Genomic DNA, 19,402 nt, shown 5'->3' with positions numbered 1-19,402 from the left:
TGAGAACCAGGATAGACAAGAACCATGCACCCAAAACTGTATCTGCATATCTATATGTATGTGCATATGTATGTGTGTGTATGTATATACATGCATATACCTGTGTATATGTTCATAGGTATATATTTGCATATATACATACTCAGAGTTTTTTTAATTAAATTTGGAAATGTAATTTAAAAACTATTACCTAGCAATGGATATGTTTTAATGTTCCATACCTTTTCCATATGTCGATAATATTAATGTCGATGAAGTTATCTCATGAGTCCTTGACACCATAAGTCTTACTATCATCTATCAGTCAGTCAGAGTTTCCGGTGATTCATTATTGCTGCTTTACCTTTCCTTTTAGGACAGAGTACTAAGAACATCAGTTCATCTCCAAGCATTGACAGCTTGCCTGGGGGAAAGGAGTTCACAGGCTCTCCCCCTTTGTCTGCTACCAAGAAGGACTCTTTCTTTAGCACCATCTCCCGTTCCCGCTCTCACAGCAAAACCATGGGCAGAAAAGAATCTGTAAGTACCTGCTCACAAGCCTGGGTGTTTTGTCACGGACAACCGAGGAACGTATCGCATGGTTTCATTAATTAATCTTTCGTGTCCTTGTGTATGAAGCACAGAATGTAGAAAAATATCATGGCCCAAAATGAACTGCTTCACAAAAAATGTCATTTGTGGAAGGTATGTTTCTTGGTAACTATTAAAAGAACCCAGTCCTTTGTCCAGAACATATGCCTTTCTGTAAGAGACTGAGTTTTTCCAAACTTTGGGGACCAAATATTACCATCGAGGAGCCAACAACCTTTCAATCAGCAGTGTGATAGGATGATTGCTGACATTTCTCAAAAATAAAAACTAGCCATTTTAACATTTGATTAAAACAGGATAAACAAAATCTCCAGGCTTCATTATGATGTATTTACAGATACTTGGAGCATTCTACTCCAGAAGGTGTACCTAAAGGACTTAGGCTGCACTAGAAACAGTGTTGTATTTGGAACCATTTATAAGCCGACTTTACAAGGAAAGCCTTTCAGGTGACTCCATTGTGGGCTCCATTCAGTGCTTAGTCTTCTCCATGAAATGTTCATCTGCCCTTTCAACTGATGCACAAGGAATGGTAGAGCTCATAGCAGTAAAGACGTGAAGATGCTGAAAAAGTCCCTAAGAAGTAGGGGGGTGCTATCAGGCCTTTAGAATGACACAATTCCCTCCACAAATAGAGATTTTAGTGCTCGTGGAGTTAAATTTTGGGTGGTGCTGGGCAAGTTAATTAACCTACCTGAAAAATCAAGAGGATACCTTACCTAAAGAAAGGGAACTGAAAAAGTACTCTTTTGAGCTACTTCCCAAAGATATGATTCTCTGAGTTTCTGATTATAAAAGAAAATAATCTCAGCCTTCACATGGAATCCGTGTATACCAAGACAAGAATCATTATTGAAGACTAAATAAATCTGTTGTCCTACTTTCTTTTCCTACCCACATAAAGCTCCTTTAAGATCTCTTGCAATTTAAACCTAAGTTTTAACTGGTTCTGATTTTTTATTAGCAGAAGGGTTTCTCTGTAGCTGAACTTTTTTTTTCTTTACTGTTTAGTATAGAAGAAATTAAATCCAGGACTTTTTTTTTCTAGAATTCTATTTTAGTTGGCCATTCATCAGTGCAATAAGTATTTTCTAGTGTTGTCATCACATTTAGTCATGTTATGAATGTCAAATTTCTAAGAATATCTTTACTAAGAAGCAAATAGATAGAATGAAAGAAAAAGGTTAAGTGAATGTCTAATGAATTTGGCATCTCAGAAGACAAATATTTTTTAAGTATTTACCAAAGTAGAAAGGGAGCTTAACTTGGAAACACTGGACCTGAATGAGAATCCTGGTTTAGCCATTTAAGCCATATGACCTTAGATCAGTCACTTAATCTCTTTGGGCCTCAGTTTCCTTTTCTGTAAAATGAGGGGGTTAGGCTGCCTGATCTCTAAGATCTTCTCCGTCTTCTCCAGATCTATACTCCTAAATGCCAAGCCCTATGCTGGCCTAGCCCCACCCTTAGGAAGCTAATTGTCCAGTAGAGGAAGCCAGGAATGAACACATCTAAAATTAAAGAAAGATACATGACCTAAATAGCAATTAAGGATAACAGCAGAGGAGACTTCCCAGGGTGGTCTTAGTGAGTGGTGTAAGTGGTACATGCTCTGTGTTCCCCAGAAAGGTGGGAACTGGTAAGGCTCTGAAATCTTAAGGTTTGGCCCTCTCCCCTCTCTCCTCCTTCTGTCCCTGGAAATACCCCACCTCACCTTGTCCCCCAAGTAATTAACTAACTCCCAGCCCCTCTTCATTATCCTTCCATTCTTCAGGTATACCCTTTGCTCAGTTTGCTGAAATGTAGTCTTCTGAATCAATTCACATTAAAATGTGAGTGACCATGATATTCAATAACAGCCTTCTGTGTTATCTTTTCTGGGAGGAGTTTGCATCTGGCAGAGCTCGTCTTGCTGCAGTGGCAACAGCTCCCACTTTATGAGCTTTCTCCAGCTTACAAAGCTGCATAGATAATCATGATCTCACCAAGAGCCAAGGTGGGTGTGCATGGAGGCCACGTGGGTTAGTAGTTTGAACCGAGGGCATTTACCACTGAGTGAAGGGGGACCTCCCGAGTGACCGCACACCGGTGGCTTAGTCCCTCGTGGGCACAGTACCGAGGGTTTGATACCATTTTCAGAGCTGAAATAAGGGTTGGAAGTCTAGGACCACCTAACAGAGAGCTGAGCATTATTTCCAGTATTAGTGTATGTGGAAGACTGCTGACAGACATTCTTGGTATCACTGCTGCCCATCTCTGAAGAGACACTTTAACATCGGTTAGAGTGGGCCTAGAGTAAGCAACATAGTCTCGTAACCCGGGCCTTGGAACTGGGAAAACCTGAGTTCAAGTCCCACCTGCGACCCATGGTGGCTGTATCACCGTGGACAAGTCATGTAACTTCTCAGGACTCTAAGCAACACTCAGACATGGCACTAACTTATGTAAGGAAAGGGGATTTCCTCACAGGTCAGAGCACCATCTGCAGAGGGTTTAATATGTTATTTGATGCAACATAGATACCAGTTCATTGACTGTACCACTTTTTGTTAATACTGTTGGAGTATAGATTTCCCCCAAGTTTCCTTCTATTTCTTAGATTCCTATCAACTTTTGACTGGAAGTTGGTTGCACAAATTTTGTTTTCCCCATTTGACAAATGAGGAAACTAAGGATCAGAGAGAGTAATTGTCAGCCCAAAATTTCCCAGGACCCAGGTCTCCTGACTTTGTCCACTAAGCCAGGATTGCCTCGCTCTGTACCCAATCAGTCAACAAGTATTTACCAGAAATTTAATATGTGCTGTGTGCCAGAGACACACAAGAGTGACATAGATCCTGCCCACAAGGAGCTTACTTTCTAGTCAGGTCAAACACCATGTGTCTGGACAGGTAAACACACAGAAGATAATCTGGAGAGAAGGCATTAGCTCTTGGGAAAATCAGAGTTGTGTGGGAGGGAGTGCTTGACCTGAGTGGTGAAGAAATGCAGGGATTCTAAGAAGCAGCGGTGGCAAAAGAGTGGCTTCTGGGCCTGGGAGAGAGCCAGGACAGAGACTCCAAGCATGGAGATGGAATGCCGTGTGTGAGCAACGTTCAGAAGGTTAGTGAAGCTTTGCTGTGATGTGCAGGAAGGGGACTGGCGTGTGATAAGACTCTGGCATCAGTCCAAAGAAATGAATTCCTGAGAATGGAGTTTCAGACTCCTGTGGTAAGTGTTTGAAAGAGAAGTGTGGACCAGGGGTAGCCAGGTAGCACAATGGTTAAAGCCCTGGGCCTGGAATCAGGAAAACCTGAATTCGAATCTAGCCTCAGACACTTACTAGCTGTGTGAGCCTGGGCAAGTCACTTAACCTCATTTAGCCTCAGTTTACTCATCTGTAAAATGAGGATAAATAATTGTAAAGCACTTAGCACAGTGCCAAGTACGTTGTAATCACTATATAAATGTTAACTAATGGCTGTTATTTTCCAGACTGTTTTATGTCATAACATATAGGTGACTGCCTGTTCTGTCTGCTTGTTAGGTCAGCCTTCCAGTTACCGATTGTCCAGTTTTTTTCCCTCATTAATCACTTTTAGGCTCACGAAAATGCAAATTATGTGGGAAGTACTGATTATGATGGAACTCAGTATTGGCCCATTGAACTGAATTGAATGTTAACACTTTTAATATATTTAAATATAGAACTTTTCAGTTTGTAGATACTTTCTTGCAATGTGCCATTCTTTAATTAATAGCACTGTCAAATGGCATTAAAATACATGTTGCTGACATGTGAGTGCCTTCCACATACTTAGTTTTAATGAATAGATATTAAAGAAGAGTCTAGATTTCAGCAGTTTTTCTGGCTTCTTTCAAAATGGATTTTGATCCAAGGCCAAATTCAAGTCAGGTGCTTGAAATGTGGCCTTTTTAGGCCTCAATGTCAAATTCACCTTGGAGACAGCAGAATGTTTGTTTATGCTGTGCCTGCCAGACCTTTTGGCTGATCTTGGGAAGGGCCACTACCTGTCTTTTTAGAAGTGGCGTTTCCTCCCATTCCCTCATACTCGTTACGGCTCATCACTTCAAGGAAACGTGATCATCGAAGAAAGTGTTATTTAAAAGCTTTCCTAGTTTGCCATGATGTTTTAATTTAGTTTTAGTAGATAAACATCTTTCAAGAACATCTTTTTCCACCCATCTTTGTTTCAGTAAACCTATTTTTCATGAAAATTGGTCTGCAAGAACTTATAACAGTAAGTGAACCCCTTACCTTTGAACAAAAAGTAGTTTTATAAAGATGAAAAGGTATTTAGGGTGACAAATTACCTTGACAAGAAGTTGTCGTGTGTCTCTTTTGCCCTCTTGCTCATCATTTTCATCATGGCCTCAAAAAAGATACTAAGCACCAGATCACATGTCAGATTTTATTGGACAGTGCATAGAAAGATATAAGCAATGGGTTTGTTTTTTTTAAGTAATTGGAAGCCTTTAGAAATATGTCAGATAGCCAGCTCAAAATGACGTCGTTAATGGCCTACATTTCCTCCCCACGACCACAGTTCTGTGAAGGCACACTGGTTGTGGAGGAGCTCTGTCTTGTGTGTCCCCACCACAAATAACAAAAGATAAGCCAAACTCTGCAGAATGTTCACATGTAAGAATTATCATCATGGTTTCCAGCTGCCTTGTTCTACTCCTTTTCCCCATGCTGTGGCTTCCACCCAGTCTCCTTTTTCTCCTTTAAACACCCTTTTCTGGTCTTCTGTCTGCCTCCTGTCTCCTACCAAAATCATCAAAGACTAGAGCCTGCCTTATACTTTAGACCACAGATGTAAACCAGGAAAGGGCCCTTGGAGGTCACTAAATCCAGATCCCTCACTTTACCGACGGGGGAACAAAGAAACAGGGAGGTGAAGGGTCACAAAGTTAATATTTGTCTGAGGTAGAATTCAGATCTAGATCTTGCTAACTACAAGTCTAGCCCTCTCCCCATTACTCCCAATTGCTTCTGTCGACTTGGACTGAAACAAATTTACACAACTCATTCTAGTCAAATTCACTTTCTTTTCTCTAATTCTGGATTAAAAGACTATATCTCATCTTAAAGGAATAGGGTGAGAAGATCAGCACTAAGTTTGCCAAAGGTTGTTTTTTCAGTTCAAAGAACCTTCTTCTTTCAGATAATGTGAAACTAAGACTGATTGAACCAGAAGGTAAGTTCCTTTAGTTATTAGAGAATGTAAACTCTTTGAGAGGAAAGAACTGTCTCACTTATATATGTGTATCCCCAGAGGGTAGCATGGTGCCTTGCTTGCAGTAAGTGCTTAATAAAGATGATGAGGTCAGTTTTGGATATGACGACTTTAAGATGTCTGCTGGGCATCCAGTTTGAGATGGCCAAGGGGTAGCTGGAGATGTAAGATTGGAGGTCAGCAGAGGGTTGGGGCAGGAAAGGTGGATTTGGGAATCACCAGCATGGAGATGGTCTTTAAATCCATGGGGGATGAGATCATCAAGGAAAGTAGAGAAGTAATCCCTTCTCTCTTACCCCTTTGTACCAAGGCTTGAGGACATCAGGCACCTAGAACCCATTCTCATAGTGCCCTTCACCCATAGGCGTTGTAACCATACAACATTAGAGGCCTTAGAGGTCATTCAGTTCAGACCTTTCACTTTATAGTTGAGGAAGCTGCAGCCCATGGAGGGAAAGTGATTTGTTCATCCTTTAAGGCCCAGCCTAAATGCTGCCTCATCTCCCCGTCAATAACAGCTTTCCCCCCATACACGTGTAATTCTTTACTTTATAGCTGCCTAATGCATTTACCATGGAGTGTTGTGTATTAGAGTTACTCTGTGTCTTTCTGAATCTCCCTTTCTGCATGATAAGCTTCATGAGAGCATGGACAGTGTGATATAAACTTTGTATCTCCCCCCAGCACAGGGCCCCAGGCAGAATAGATCAGAACATTGTTGTTCAATGAATGGTTGCTCTTTGGGGGCAACATGGAGAATGTGAGTCAAGATGCCTTTTGCCCCCAGCCAATCCTGTTTATAACCTTCACTAGCAAGAGGAGTGTTGTAAGAATCGACCTTTCGAGTCTGAACCTTGTAGAAACATCTATAGAGACATATCTACTTCATAAAGATTTTCAACTGCTTTTAAAAGTGCCATAGACTTCCAAACTGCCATCTGGCTGGAGCCCAGGCCACCACCAAACTCCCTGGCCACCTGCACACATGCCACTGGCTAGCATACCCTTCCTCAGCTGCCCTTTATGGTTATCTTCCCCCATGGGAATGTAAGTTCCTTGAGGGGAGGAACCATCTGCTTGCTTATATTTGTATTCCTGGTATCCCAGTATTGAGACAGTACCTAGTACATAGTAAACATGTAAATACAAATGTTTTATCTAGCTACTTTTATTTAGATATGAGTAAGTAGTGGTTACAGTAACAAGCAGTAATTTTTTTGTAATAACCCATTTGACTAATGCCAAGTCTTTTACCCCTGACTACCAACTATTAGAAAAAAATATATGCATAGCTGTTCCTAAAATATAATATGATGGTTATTATTGATGGTGAATTTGCATATTTAAGAAGCATGACTCATTTGCTCCAGATGTGAAAGAATTTTTGAATTGCACATCACCGGGGTTTCTTTTCTGAAAAGAGGTTTCTTTTCAGAAACTGCCTTGATCAGCCTTCATATTGCCTGTAGAAAGTTATATAACTTTCAACTTTTTTTTTTCCTAATTTTAGCCCATTATCATTGGAATGATTTCTCCCACTGCCTTCTTTGAATATTATTTGATTCTTTTGCCTCTCATGAATTTCAGAATTTAATACATCTGAGCTTGATGAGGTGGCTTATCCTCACAGTTTATAAACATTTTACTCTTTTTGTTGACTCTCAGCTCTATTTTCTCAGCTTTATCTTCTTTTAACTTAACAGACTCTGTTATTTGTCAAGCAAATGAAATACATGTATAGAGTGCAATATCTAATTTTATTTTTTCCTTCCTATTAGATATAATCCTTTATTAATGAGCTATTCAGAGTCATAAATAATCTTTTTATCTGAAACTATGAACAGTTTGGTATTCATGTGTTTAAGTCCATATACATTTGCAAAGATTGAGAGTTTTGTTTTGTTTTGTTTTTATAAACATGATGAAAAATGTAAAGTAAATGTTTTCAAATGCCATTTCATTTGTTAACTTGAATATAAAGTTTCAGAGGGGTGAAACATTTATTGCAATCCAAACCAAGAAACAACACCCGAAAATGAAAAGGCAGTCACTGATAAAGGCCCCAGGTAATCTGGAAGGTGCAGGCCACAAGGTGGAAGCTACGGAGCAGCTTTTAGTGCCTTATAATAAAACATGATTCTCCTAATGAAATGTGGAGCGCGTTCAGTCACCAGAACAGAAAACCTGTTGGCCTCAAATAGAGGAAATCAGTGGCTGAATTGGAAAAGCTCCAGGTGAGAAAGCTAGGGCAGAAGAGAGGCCTCCCTCCCATGGTGTCTGTCTGTAGAGCAGGCCACTCTGCTTGACCCTCTGGAGTTTTCCAAGTGTTTTCCAAGGCTTCCTTCTTCTTTGTTGCTGTGACTTTGGTGATTTCATTGTCATTCCCTTTCCCTTTGGGTGACTGAATTAAAATGTCCCATCTCTCACGTGGTCCAATCAGAGGCTGCCTTGTGTGTGAAAACCCCTGCATGCCGTCCTCAGTCATTACCTTCTACATATGAGCAGAGCCTCTCTGGAGCAGTGAAGCCATAACTTTCCATTCTCAGAAAAGTGACCCAAAGAAAGGAATTGGGAATGAGATAAGGATCCTGCAAATTAAGAACGGAAACCGATTCAATTCAATAAGCATTGTGTACCTACTAAGTGCAGGGTACACTTGTACTTGACTCTCCAGATACAAAGATGAAATCATTCGTGCTCCTTGGCCCGCAAGATTTTATAGCCTTCTAAGGAGATGAAACATGCACAAAAAACTATCACAAAAATTAGACAGTCAGTTCAAAGGAAAGTCTCTATGAAGAACTGTGAGAAAGCCGAGGAGGGTGGGAGATCACTTTGGGGTAGCAGAGGGCTTCATAGAGGAAGCGTCTCTTAGAGGGAGTGCCAGACTTGAGGAGGAGAAGGATTTTGACCAAAGGAAGCAGTAAAGGAGTTCATTCATTCCAGGCGTGAAGACCAGAAGAGGGAAGGGTGAGAAAAGAGATTGGAGATTAGTCCCTTGTGGCTAAAAACGAAGGCTAGTGTGAGATAAGGCTAGAAAAGTACCTTGAAGCAGGATTGTGAAGTGTCTTCCACATCCAGCTAAATAGTTTGTTTTTCACTTGATAGGCATTCCAAAGCCACTAAAGCATTCTGAGCTGGGGAATAAGTGATCACAATGGTGTATTAGAAAGATTGTGGGAAGGTCGCGGGGAGCAAGAGGTTGATGTGGGCAGCATGGAGGAAGGAAAAGCAGGTAGGAGCCTCTTCTAGTAGTTCTCTTGAGAGCAGAGGAGGCTTAAGCTAGAGCAGTAGCCATAGGAGTGGAGGTGAGAGGATAGGTTGGAGAAGTCTTGTCGAGTTAAAGGTCTAACTGTAAGTGAAGGCAGCTTTACTTTAAACAAGGACATGAGTCTGACGCGTAGCTTTCTACCCAGCCACCCTCTAGGGTTCCCTAAACCAGGGAAGTAGAATTAGTTTACAAACTCTGTCATCAATCCCTTATCCCAAAGGAGAAGGTTGACTTACATACATAATAATACTACAGTTAGGATAGCACAAGGAAGGAGCGTGTGCCGACCTCCCAGATCTTCCTTTAGATACATAATGTCCCCAAATACAGTTTTTGCCAATGTTGTGAATTTGGTTTGCTCCATGCTTAATATGCAAATATTATCCATTCATTTATGAGACATATATACAAATATTACATAAAATATCAAGAACAATACTTTTTAAATGAGCACTTGAGAAAAATAAAAATGTAATCAGCAATGCACCAGTTGTATAATAATGCTGAAATATACGACTCTCTTAAATACAACTTCAGGTAAAATGAAAAATTGAATGCCACCCAGATGGGCAATAAGGATATTAATATGTCTGTTTAGTGCCCAGAGTAAATGTGTTTTTTAGTTGTTGTTGTTTTTTTTTTTTTTATTACTGCCCAGCGTCAGACAATCAGCCTTCCTAATCTTTCTCCATTAGGAGAAGTCCTTTTGTTGTAAACCTTACTGGACAGGTTTGGGATTTAGTGAAAGGGGTAGGATATATGCCCTCAGTCCTGTTGAGTACGGTGTATAAATAGGTACATGAAAGGTCGACCAGCAGAACCCTTCCTTTGTTCCAGATGCAGTGTTTTAAAGAATTTGTAGATGTTTCTATATAATGGTTAATAAATAAAAATGTATCTGAATTTCACTATTCTTGTAATTATACTGGGGAAAAGAAAAGTCAATACTCTGATTTTTGAAACATGACAAGCAAATGGTTATGAATTTGTTCTCTCTCTTTCTTAGACCCAGTGAGTTTCCTTTAGAATGAGGGCCTCTCCTCCCAACTAATTTTGTCTTCTGAGTAATCTGTCGTAATTTTTTTTGTATGTTCATGCTAGATCTGAATGTTCCTTTAATGATTGTGAAGGGGAGTAGTACAGAGTAGTGGAAAATACCGGGCCAAGGAATCAGGGGACCTGAATTCTTGCCCAGCTGGTGCTAATAGCTGTATGGTCGTGGGTGAGATACTTCATCTCTTAGGGGCAACTAGGTTGCTCAGTGGATAGAGCACTGGGCCTGAGTTCAAGGAGACATGAGTTCAAACTTGTTCTCAGACACTTATTACCTGTGTGACCCTGGGCAGGTCACTTTAACTTCTGTCTGCCTCAGTTTCTCCATCCGTAAAATGGGATAGTAATTAGCAGCTCCCTCCCAGGGTTGTTATAAGTATCAAAGGAGATAATATTTGGAAAGCACTTAGCACAGGTCTTGGCATACAGTAAGCACTAGACAAATGTTAGCTATGATTAGTATCTCTCTGGACCTCGATTTTGTCATCTTTTAAATGATGGGTTTTTGTGGTTAAGTTTTGGAATGAATCTCACTAATGCAGCAAAGCATGTCAGAAAGATTGCATTGCCCTAATTTGACTAAGTCATCTTGGCAAGATTATTCAGTCTCCATGCCTGGCACATACTCCAGGTGGTAGAGGAAGAATAATAATAGTCACTAGTGTGTAATGAGAATTGAAATGTAAATAAAAGTGCCCTAAGGGACAACCCATAGATTACCTAAGAATGGAAAACTGTGCTCAAACAGTGGGGATATAAAAAGATATGGCAGACCTTGGAATGTATAGTGTATAGAGGGAAAGAGACAAATAATTATGAAACAGGGAAGGGTGAGCTAGGCATGATTAAGTGATTCAAGCAATGTGTTATGAGAAATTTGGGGAGCGAATGGTCACTTTCTCCTGGGAGTGGTCACAAAGAATACTTTGTGAAATAAGTAGCACCAGAGTTAAGGCTTAAAGGAAGGGAGGCATTGGAGGGCAGAATTAGGATGTCATTCTAGGCATGGGATGGTGTGAGAGTTGAGAGGACAGCATGAGAACGATGGAGGACAAGTAGTCCTTTTTGCCTGGAATACAGAGGACATGAGATAAGGCTAGAGAGGTAGAATGGAGCCAGATCATGGGGGATCTTGACTGCCAGGACTCAGAATTAATCCTTTGTTCATCAGGCTACAGAGAACCACTGAAGGCATTTCAGTAGAGGGGTAAGTGACTCCATCCAAGCAATGCGTTAGAAAGATGACTTGGAGCAGCAGAGGGAGCCAGAGGGGAAGTTGTGTGGTCACAAAGACCATTTGGGAGGTTACTTGAGTAAGCCAAGCAAGGGGAGTTGGAAGCCTAAGCAGCGGCCATTGAGGAAAGCAGACAGGTGTAGACCTTGGTGCCGAGGCAGAATCTGCAGGAGCTGACTCCTGATGGGATGTCTAGGGGCCAGCAAAAGGAAGGGACAAAGAGGACTCTTTTCAGTGGTTGTCCAGTGGAAGAGGGGCATTAGGCTCCTGCTGCTTGACCCCAGAGGAAAGAGGAAGGAATGAGAAGCAGTGGGTAAAGGTTGCAGAGACTCAGACATCAGCTTGAGGTAAGGAAAGAGCAGTTCAAGCTGTTCCAAAGCAACTCAGCTGCCTCAGAATGCAAGGCCAGCAGTCAGTTATTACCGAGCACACGCTGAACGCTTGTGAGAAGCGTTCTAGAGAGGACCCCTTCCAACACAGTGAGCCTGAGGTTTCAGGCCTGGGTATCTGGGCTCCACAACCTAGAGAAGTTAGGGAGAAGGCTGAGCTTTCAGAAGGAAGTGACAAGTTTGATGTTAGATATGTTGAGTTTGAGATTCTGGAAAGATACCCAATGGCAGAGGTTCCCAAAGCAGATGGAAATAGGAGATGCGGATAGTGTGAACTAAAGAAATCATGGAGACATGGTCTTCTTCCCTTCCTCAAGTCTTAAAGTTGACCACATTCGAACAACCACCCCTTGCAAACACTGGTTGGGGAATTTTAAACGTTTAATAACCCACCCCCCCCGCAAGTGTTTGTCCTTGACTTTGATGTCATTGCAGCACCTTGTCTCCCTTGTTAGGACACTGGGCTTGTTTGCTCAGTTATTTCAAGCAAGCTCCTCACTAAGTCAGGGTCACAGGTTTAATCCTACATGAGACTTGTTTTGCATGCACATCAACTGTTTCTCTGATGTAGACTTCTGCCTTACCCTGACCAGCTGACTCACAGATGTGTGCAACTGGACAGTAGAAGGAAAACAACAGAAAGTATCCGGGCTCAACACGTGGGTCAGCTAGTCAGCAAGTATTTATTAAGCTTTTATTTTGTGCCAGGTACTGTGGTAAGCGCTCAGGCTACATAGAAGACAAAAATCAGGTCCCTGCCCTCAAAGAGCTCCCACTCTAATGGAAAGACAATTTGCAAACAATTCTGTACATACTGACCTATACAGAGTAGGTGGATGGTCACCTAAGAGGGAAACCATTAGCAGTGGGGGACCAAGACAGGCTTCCTACAGAAGTGCTTCAGCTGAATCTTGAAAGAAACCAGGCAGATGGAGACTCCGTATATCACAGTGGAACCTCAGCTAACCAGCACAGTTGTTGAATGCAGCATTTTGGTTAACTGAAGGTTAACCACTTAGAGTTATTTGCCAAAAACATAACATGGTGGCAATATCCTAAAAGCCCAAAAGATGGGGATGTTTCCTTATGAAAACTGCAAAATGAGTCCATATACACAGGTCTTTACAGAATAGGAAGTTAGATTTTTTTTCCCTAAAGACAAAATTAGGATATGAAATTCATTCACAAATGCTTGTGTTTTTAATCCCAAGGCAGGGTTTTAAGTGCTCTGTATGATAGTGGTGGCATTTATCTGCTTGTGCTTAAATCTGGAGGGTTGTATTTTTCATAAAAACATTAACAGCAAGTGAAAAAACTATAGCTGTGCCTTGCAGCAACTTTACAAACAATAAAGTCAACAATTTAACTCGGGGGAAATTGTGTTTCCCCCATTACAGACCCTCAGGTTCAGATTTCCAGGCCTATGTCAGATTGGTTTCAGTTAACGATTTTATTTTCATTTCTGATGTGTAGCTTTTTCACCTGTGACATGTTATTTGGGATTATCTGTGTACCTGCTCTCCTCCCTTAATTGTGGATAACCAGTAGCTAGTTACGTAAAAATTAGGCTAAGAATAAATAAGTGGTAAGAGTAAAAACGAACCCCCAAACCAGCAGATTCTGAGCTCTTATTCTTGCTACATGTACACATGTAATCCCTTTCAGCCATATTGGTAATAATAATAAAAACAATAGTTAAAGTTGATATAGTACCTACTGTGTGCTAGGTACTGTACTAAGCACTTAACAAATATTCTCTCATTTCATCCTGTCAACCCTGGGAGGTAGGTGCTATTATTAGCCCCATTTTACCTTTGAGCAAACCGAGGCAGATGGAGGTTAAGTAACTTGTCCAGGGTCCCTTAGCAAGTAAGTGTGTATGGCTGGATTTGAATGCAGGTCTTCCAAATGCCAGGCTCTCTCCACTAGCTAGCTTCCCTAGATCTCCGATCCTGGGATCTAATGCCAAATGATCTTGAAGGTCACTTTCTTTACTAAAGCTATGAAGACGTGTAGCCTATTTAAGATCAAGAAAACCCACTCTTCTTGCGTATAGAAATTCAAGTTTCAATCCCGGCTTCTTCTGCAGATGCATACAGTTTAAGCCTTGCCCCACCACTGGTCTCAGAACCTCTTCCTTCCTGCTGCTGCAGAATGATACAAGCATCACCCTTTCCCAGCCACTAAAACAGCCTGGGTAGAAGGAAGAAGACCAAGGAGAAAAGCCCCTAGTTGAGGGAAGGAAGATTTTTTTTTCTTTAACAAAAAGAGCACTGGTTGTGGGAGTCCAAGCCTCTGTATGGTGGTCCCTGCTTTGCTCTGAGGCACCTGGGAGGCAGGCACTGTGGTGCATCCATACCTTCATCCATACCCACTGGCAGGGAGAAAAACAAAACCCTCATATCTCAGAAAGAAAACTCTGTCCATTACTTGTGAGAGGGCAACTTCAGAACATACCTGCCTACAATAAAATCTCACTGGACTGTCAGAAGCCTAGGTCCGATTGACTCCCAGCTCTTCCTTACTCACTGCAGAATCTTCACTGACAGTGTGACCCTGAGCAAGCCCTTTAACTTGTCTGGATCAGGGTTTCCTCACCTCTAAAATACGAGCCTGAGCTGAAGGACACTGAAACTTCTTCCCAGCTTGACAGTTTTCTGACTTTGTGACAAACCAGTTGGATGATGTGAGCAAATATCTCTTGGCCTTTTTCTTCTTCTGTAAGATATGGTTGGACTAAACGCTCTCTGGTCCCCTCCTAAAGTTCCATGACTCATTCAGCATATTCTGTATTGGGAAGAATGATGGACGATGCCCTTCATGGCTTCACTCATGTTGTGTGGGAGGAAAAGTTTATCCTGGAAGTGCTACTCTGTTTGCTATGTCTTCTTTGATCACTCACATGAGGACATAATATCTTGAGATAGTACCTAGCAGGTCAGTCAGTAAGCATTTATTAAGTGCCTACTGTATGCTGGGTACTATACTAATTGCTGAGGATACAAAGAAAGGCAAAAGAAAGTCCCTGCCCTCAAGGAACTTACAATCTAATTTGGTGGGGGAGGAGGACTGAAAAAACATAGAAAAAGAAGCTGAAAAGAGAGGGGGAGAGGTAGCCAACCTGCAGCTGAGTAGAAGATGATGAGGTGGCAGCACAGGGGCCCCCTCCTTAAATGGAGGCTGTGAGAGGAGCTCTCCAGTGTCTGCATGCTCCAGTTAGAAAAAGGGAAGGGTCCTGGGGCCAGGGGTGCTCAGGAGTGAATTTTAGAGTTGTTTCAGTCTTGCAGGAAGATGTTACTAGGGACCACGGTGAGGTCCAGGAGAAAGCAAACACTCAAATATTTGTCGAATGAATGTATGATGTACTTTCATGAAACGTTTTATTTAGTTGTTTTTAATTGAATAGGATAGTTTTGATTTAATAGCAGTCTTTGGGGGAGGGGGAGTGCTGAGTATTTTTTAAACTTCACATCTCCTGTCTAAATGACCTGCTATGTCTCTTATTTTATTTCTCCTAAAAAAGTTTCTCTTGTGTTTTTTTTGTTTCTCAAGTTTCGATTTGTGTTTTATCTCATCTTATTTTATTCATTTTTGACTTGGATCAGTACAGTTTGTATACTGATATTTACTTGGGGACCTTGTGTACACGAAGCATCCGGTGAAAATCTATCCCCTTTACTTCTCTTTTCTTTTTAGCACTTTCTGTTTCCTTCGTTTCTGACTTCTGGTTCCCCCATCTGCTTGGGTTGAGCCCTTCCTTCTTTCCTGTCTTCTGTTTGCTGTAGATCGTCTGTCCCTGCAGTCTCTAAGTTGGGTGTCTGTTGAGATCAGATGCTCACTCAGTGCCTGATCTCTGGAGACTGTTCTTTAAAGAGAACCTTCATCCACACCCACTGGCGGGGAGGAAAACAAAACCCTCCTATCTCAGAAAGAAAACTCTGTCCGTTACTTGTGTGGTGGAAGCCTGTGAGAGGGCAGCTTCAGAACATACCTGCCTACAATAAAATCTGGATTAAAGAATTATTCCCCAACCAGCAGCCTTAGGATAAGGACCTTGAAGTATACTCACTGAGAAAACTGCTGAAGCTTAAACTCGCAACATCTCCACTTTGAATCAAGAAAGGTATTGCAGTCAATAATGAAATTAGATTATTCAAGGGCTATAAGCATAATGGTATTTCAAGTCTTTTATTTTGGCAGTTTCCAAATTACTTAAGAGGTAACAATGGAAGAAGAATATGAAATGACAGAATTTGACAGCACATAGTAAACACTTAATAAATGCTTATTGATTTGAGTGATAGAAAGCAGTAATAAAATTTGAAGAGAAAATCTCTCTACTTTTTCTTTAAAATACAAAACAAACATAACACAAACTGTCACTACAATTTAAAAGTTGACCTGTGTAGAAAAGAACCAAGTATTTCAAATAATAGTTTAAGATTTTAAAGATTTTGAACAACCAAATGAGCAACTTAATTATCAAGACCCAATGTTGAAATCGGTGCATTTTCGTGAAAGGAAATTGAGAGATGAGGAGAGACAAGTTGAACACAAAGTCCTGGATTGTCCAAGGTGAAGGGAAAGACCACCGGGATCATCTGATCCAACCCTCTCTTCATTCCAGATGAGGAAGTTGAGGGCCAAACAGGTGAAGTGTCTTTGCTTAAGGAAAACAAGAAGTTAAAGAGGAACACACGAGTTAGGAGAGGACCCAAGGAAGCAAGCCCCGCTGGACTAGACGGGGCGGGGCAGCAGGCGGGGAGGAGAAGCAGAAAGAAGCTGGCCCTCTTCATCACTCATCTGGAGAGCCTTCCTGATGCAATAAGTTGGCTGACACTAACTAGCGTTCTGGTCAGGCAGCACTCTGATGTTTTCTTATTGCTCACTCTACACTTTCCCCCAATTACTTTAATTTTGTTTTGTTTGTTCAGTCACGTCCAACCCTCTGTGACCCCATTTGGGGTTCTCTTGGCAAAGATACTGGAGGGGTTTGCCATTTTACAAATGAGGACACTGAGGCAAACAGGGCTAGGTGACTTGCCCAGGGTCACACGGTTAAAAAGTGTCTGAGGCCAGATTTGAACTCAGGTCTTCCTGACTCCAGGCCCAATGCTCTATTCTCTGTACGGCCTGGCTGCCCCATTTTAATAGCATTTCGCAACGATTTGATCATCAAAGGTTATCTCACTTATATCCCAGTTGAAAGATCTTTGTCACATGTATTCATCATGAATCCCAGGATCAGGGGACTTTAGAGTTGTGAAAGGGTTCTTGGAGATAGCTAGACCCAAACCTCTATTTTACAGATAAAGAAACTTGAGTCCCTGAGACAACGAGCAGCTTATGACCCAAAGCCACAGAGCAAGTGAGTGTCAGAGCTGAGATCTGAACCCATGTTTTGACTCCAAATCTAGTGTTCTTCCCCCAGTTGGCTTCCTCTACTATAGAGCTCGCTCATCATTACTTCCTCATCCTCTCTGTCCCCTGCTGCCTGGCCCTGAGGCACCAGGTGTGGGCTGGCTGCAGCCCTCCCCTGCTATCAGAGACAGCAGGACTAGAGAAGGAAGGCCGGGAGCCAGACCTTCCCTCACTCTGGGGAAGCTGTGTTTGGGGGAAGAAAGTACAGAAGGTGACTCCTAGAGCAGCATAGCTAAGAACCTCACAAACGTATTTTCTTAACATATTTTTGGACATATTTTGGCTAGGGCAGAGCTCTTTTGAATCTTATCAAAATTGAGTCACTTATTAAATTACTATAGTAGTGAGTTTTTCTATGGGATGAGTTTTTCTGCAAATGAGGGTAATGGACAGCATGGACATTGCCATGAAGACATTGACGGATTAGAGTGTGTCTAAAAGAGAATAGCCAAGATGGCGTACTGTAATGCCATCCATGACATAGGCTTACCACAGTGCCTTGCATATAGTAAGCACTTAATCAAAGTTTCCTCCCTTCCTTCCTCCCTTCCATTTAACGATTAGTTAAGGGATCTAGGGAGGTTTAGCCTGTATTTGTCTGTATGTTGTCTCCTGCTTTAGATTATAAGCTCCTTGAGGATAGGGACTGTCTTTTGCATTTTTTTATCCCCAGCACTTAGCACAGTGCCTAGCACATAGTAGGCCATAAATGTTGGTAGTTTGATTGATAGAAGACTCAGAGAGAGAGATGTCACAAACATTTGAAGGGATGCCTTGTACAAGAGAGATCAGCTACCTGTGTTTGGAGAGCAGAACCTTAGTAAGACAGGTGTCCACCCACTGTATAGGAGGGGGAACTTCCTAACAATCAAAAGTGTCTAAAAATGGAATGGACTGCCTCAAGAAGTGATGAGTATCCTGTCATAGGAGGCTACCTGCTTGCCTGCCTGCCTGCCTCTCAGGGATGTGCTTGGGGGAGTAAGAGCTTGACTAAATGGACAGACAGGCTTGGAGGCCCTGTCCAACCTTAAGATTATATAACAGCAGAAAAAAAAAAATCAAGTCTATCCTCTTTCCCTTCTTTAGAGGTAAAAGTTAAAGTTTGCTATGAGCTCAGCCAAATTCTGCTACTCTGGGAATGGTCACAGCATTTACAAGAGGTCAGTGAGTAAGAGTCAGCCCGACTTAATGGCTAGAGGGCCAGCTTCCTAAAGCTAGTGAGACATGTAGTGCCCTGGTGATTCTTGGTAAATTTCGAAAAATTGACCCTCTGCTTTAGTGGAGAGGATTTCCGTACCAGGAATTCCATGCATTGGGGAAACCACAGGTTCTACCCAAAGAAAACAGAAACACTGAGAAAGCTTCAGAGGATACCATGTGAACCTGGAACATGTGTATAACAGCGCTGAAGCATTCTCCAGTGATTGGCCATAGAAGTCGCTTCCTGGTTTTTATTCATACTCATTTGGCTTCTGAAAGCATCTTACATAAAATTTTTTTAAGCCCCAACATTTGGAGCTTTCCAAAGGAATTCAAGGCCATACTGGCTCGTATTTGTATTTTACAAAGTGCTTTCCTGCCAACTACCCTCTGAGGTAGACAGTGCCCTTATGTGTCACTTTTATTTCATAGCCAAAGAAATTAGACTTCAGAGATAGAAAGCGATTTCTCCTAATGTCGCCCGGCTAATAAGGGGCAGAGTCCAGCTGGAGACCCCCTCTCCGCCTGCTGTGTCCTTTCCACTCTGCAGCCACCTCACAGAGCAGGTTTTAGAGTTACATAAAATCTGCCTCATTATGCAAACCAAAGGCTCCCAAATGTTGTTATCCTAGTTGCCAACATCTGGCGCCTGCCTGCTGAGAATCAGATTAGAGCCGAAAGAATCATAACCTTTGGATAAATAACATGAAAAAAATATGGTTTTGAAGCCTCCAGAATAGATAATATTGTACCGTGCATCTTGCATGGCTTTCAATAAAAATTCATCCACTGTTACATGACTTACCACTGTAGAATCTTTTTCCAAGGTCTCAGTTCACTATTTTGAGTTTTTCTTTATTGTTCATATCCTTCTAGCCTGGAGTATACAGATATGTTGACTATCTGTATGTATTTTGTTTGGTTGTTTAGGAATAAACAGTAAGTATCTGAGGCCAGATTTGAACTCAGGTCCTTCTGACTCCAGTGCTGGTACTCTGTGCAC

At 41.7% G+C, this 19,402-nt stretch overlaps 1 protein-coding gene across 2 annotated transcripts in view; it reads left to right on the top strand.

Annotated features, from left to right (window-relative positions):
- The window catches only part of TBC1D5 (TBC1 domain family member 5), a 421,860-nt gene that overhangs the window by 361,077 nt on the left and 41,381 nt on the right, over positions 1-19,402 (top strand). For both annotated transcript variants that reach the window (XM_027872233.1, XM_027872232.1), the window contains one exon: positions 356-519. In XM_027872233.1, coding sequence (XP_027728034.1) covers positions 356-519 — 164 coding nt within the window. The remainder of the gene's footprint in view (positions 1-355; positions 520-19,402) is intronic.

Source organism: Vombatus ursinus, unplaced genomic scaffold, assembly GCF_900497805.2.
Source record: "Vombatus ursinus unplaced genomic scaffold, bare-nosed wombat genome assembly UNPS02014799.1, whole genome shotgun sequence".
NCBI classification, from domain to species: Eukaryota; Metazoa; Chordata; class Mammalia; order Diprotodontia; family Vombatidae; genus Vombatus; species Vombatus ursinus.
This window is presented reverse-complemented; position numbering and strand designations above follow the sequence as displayed.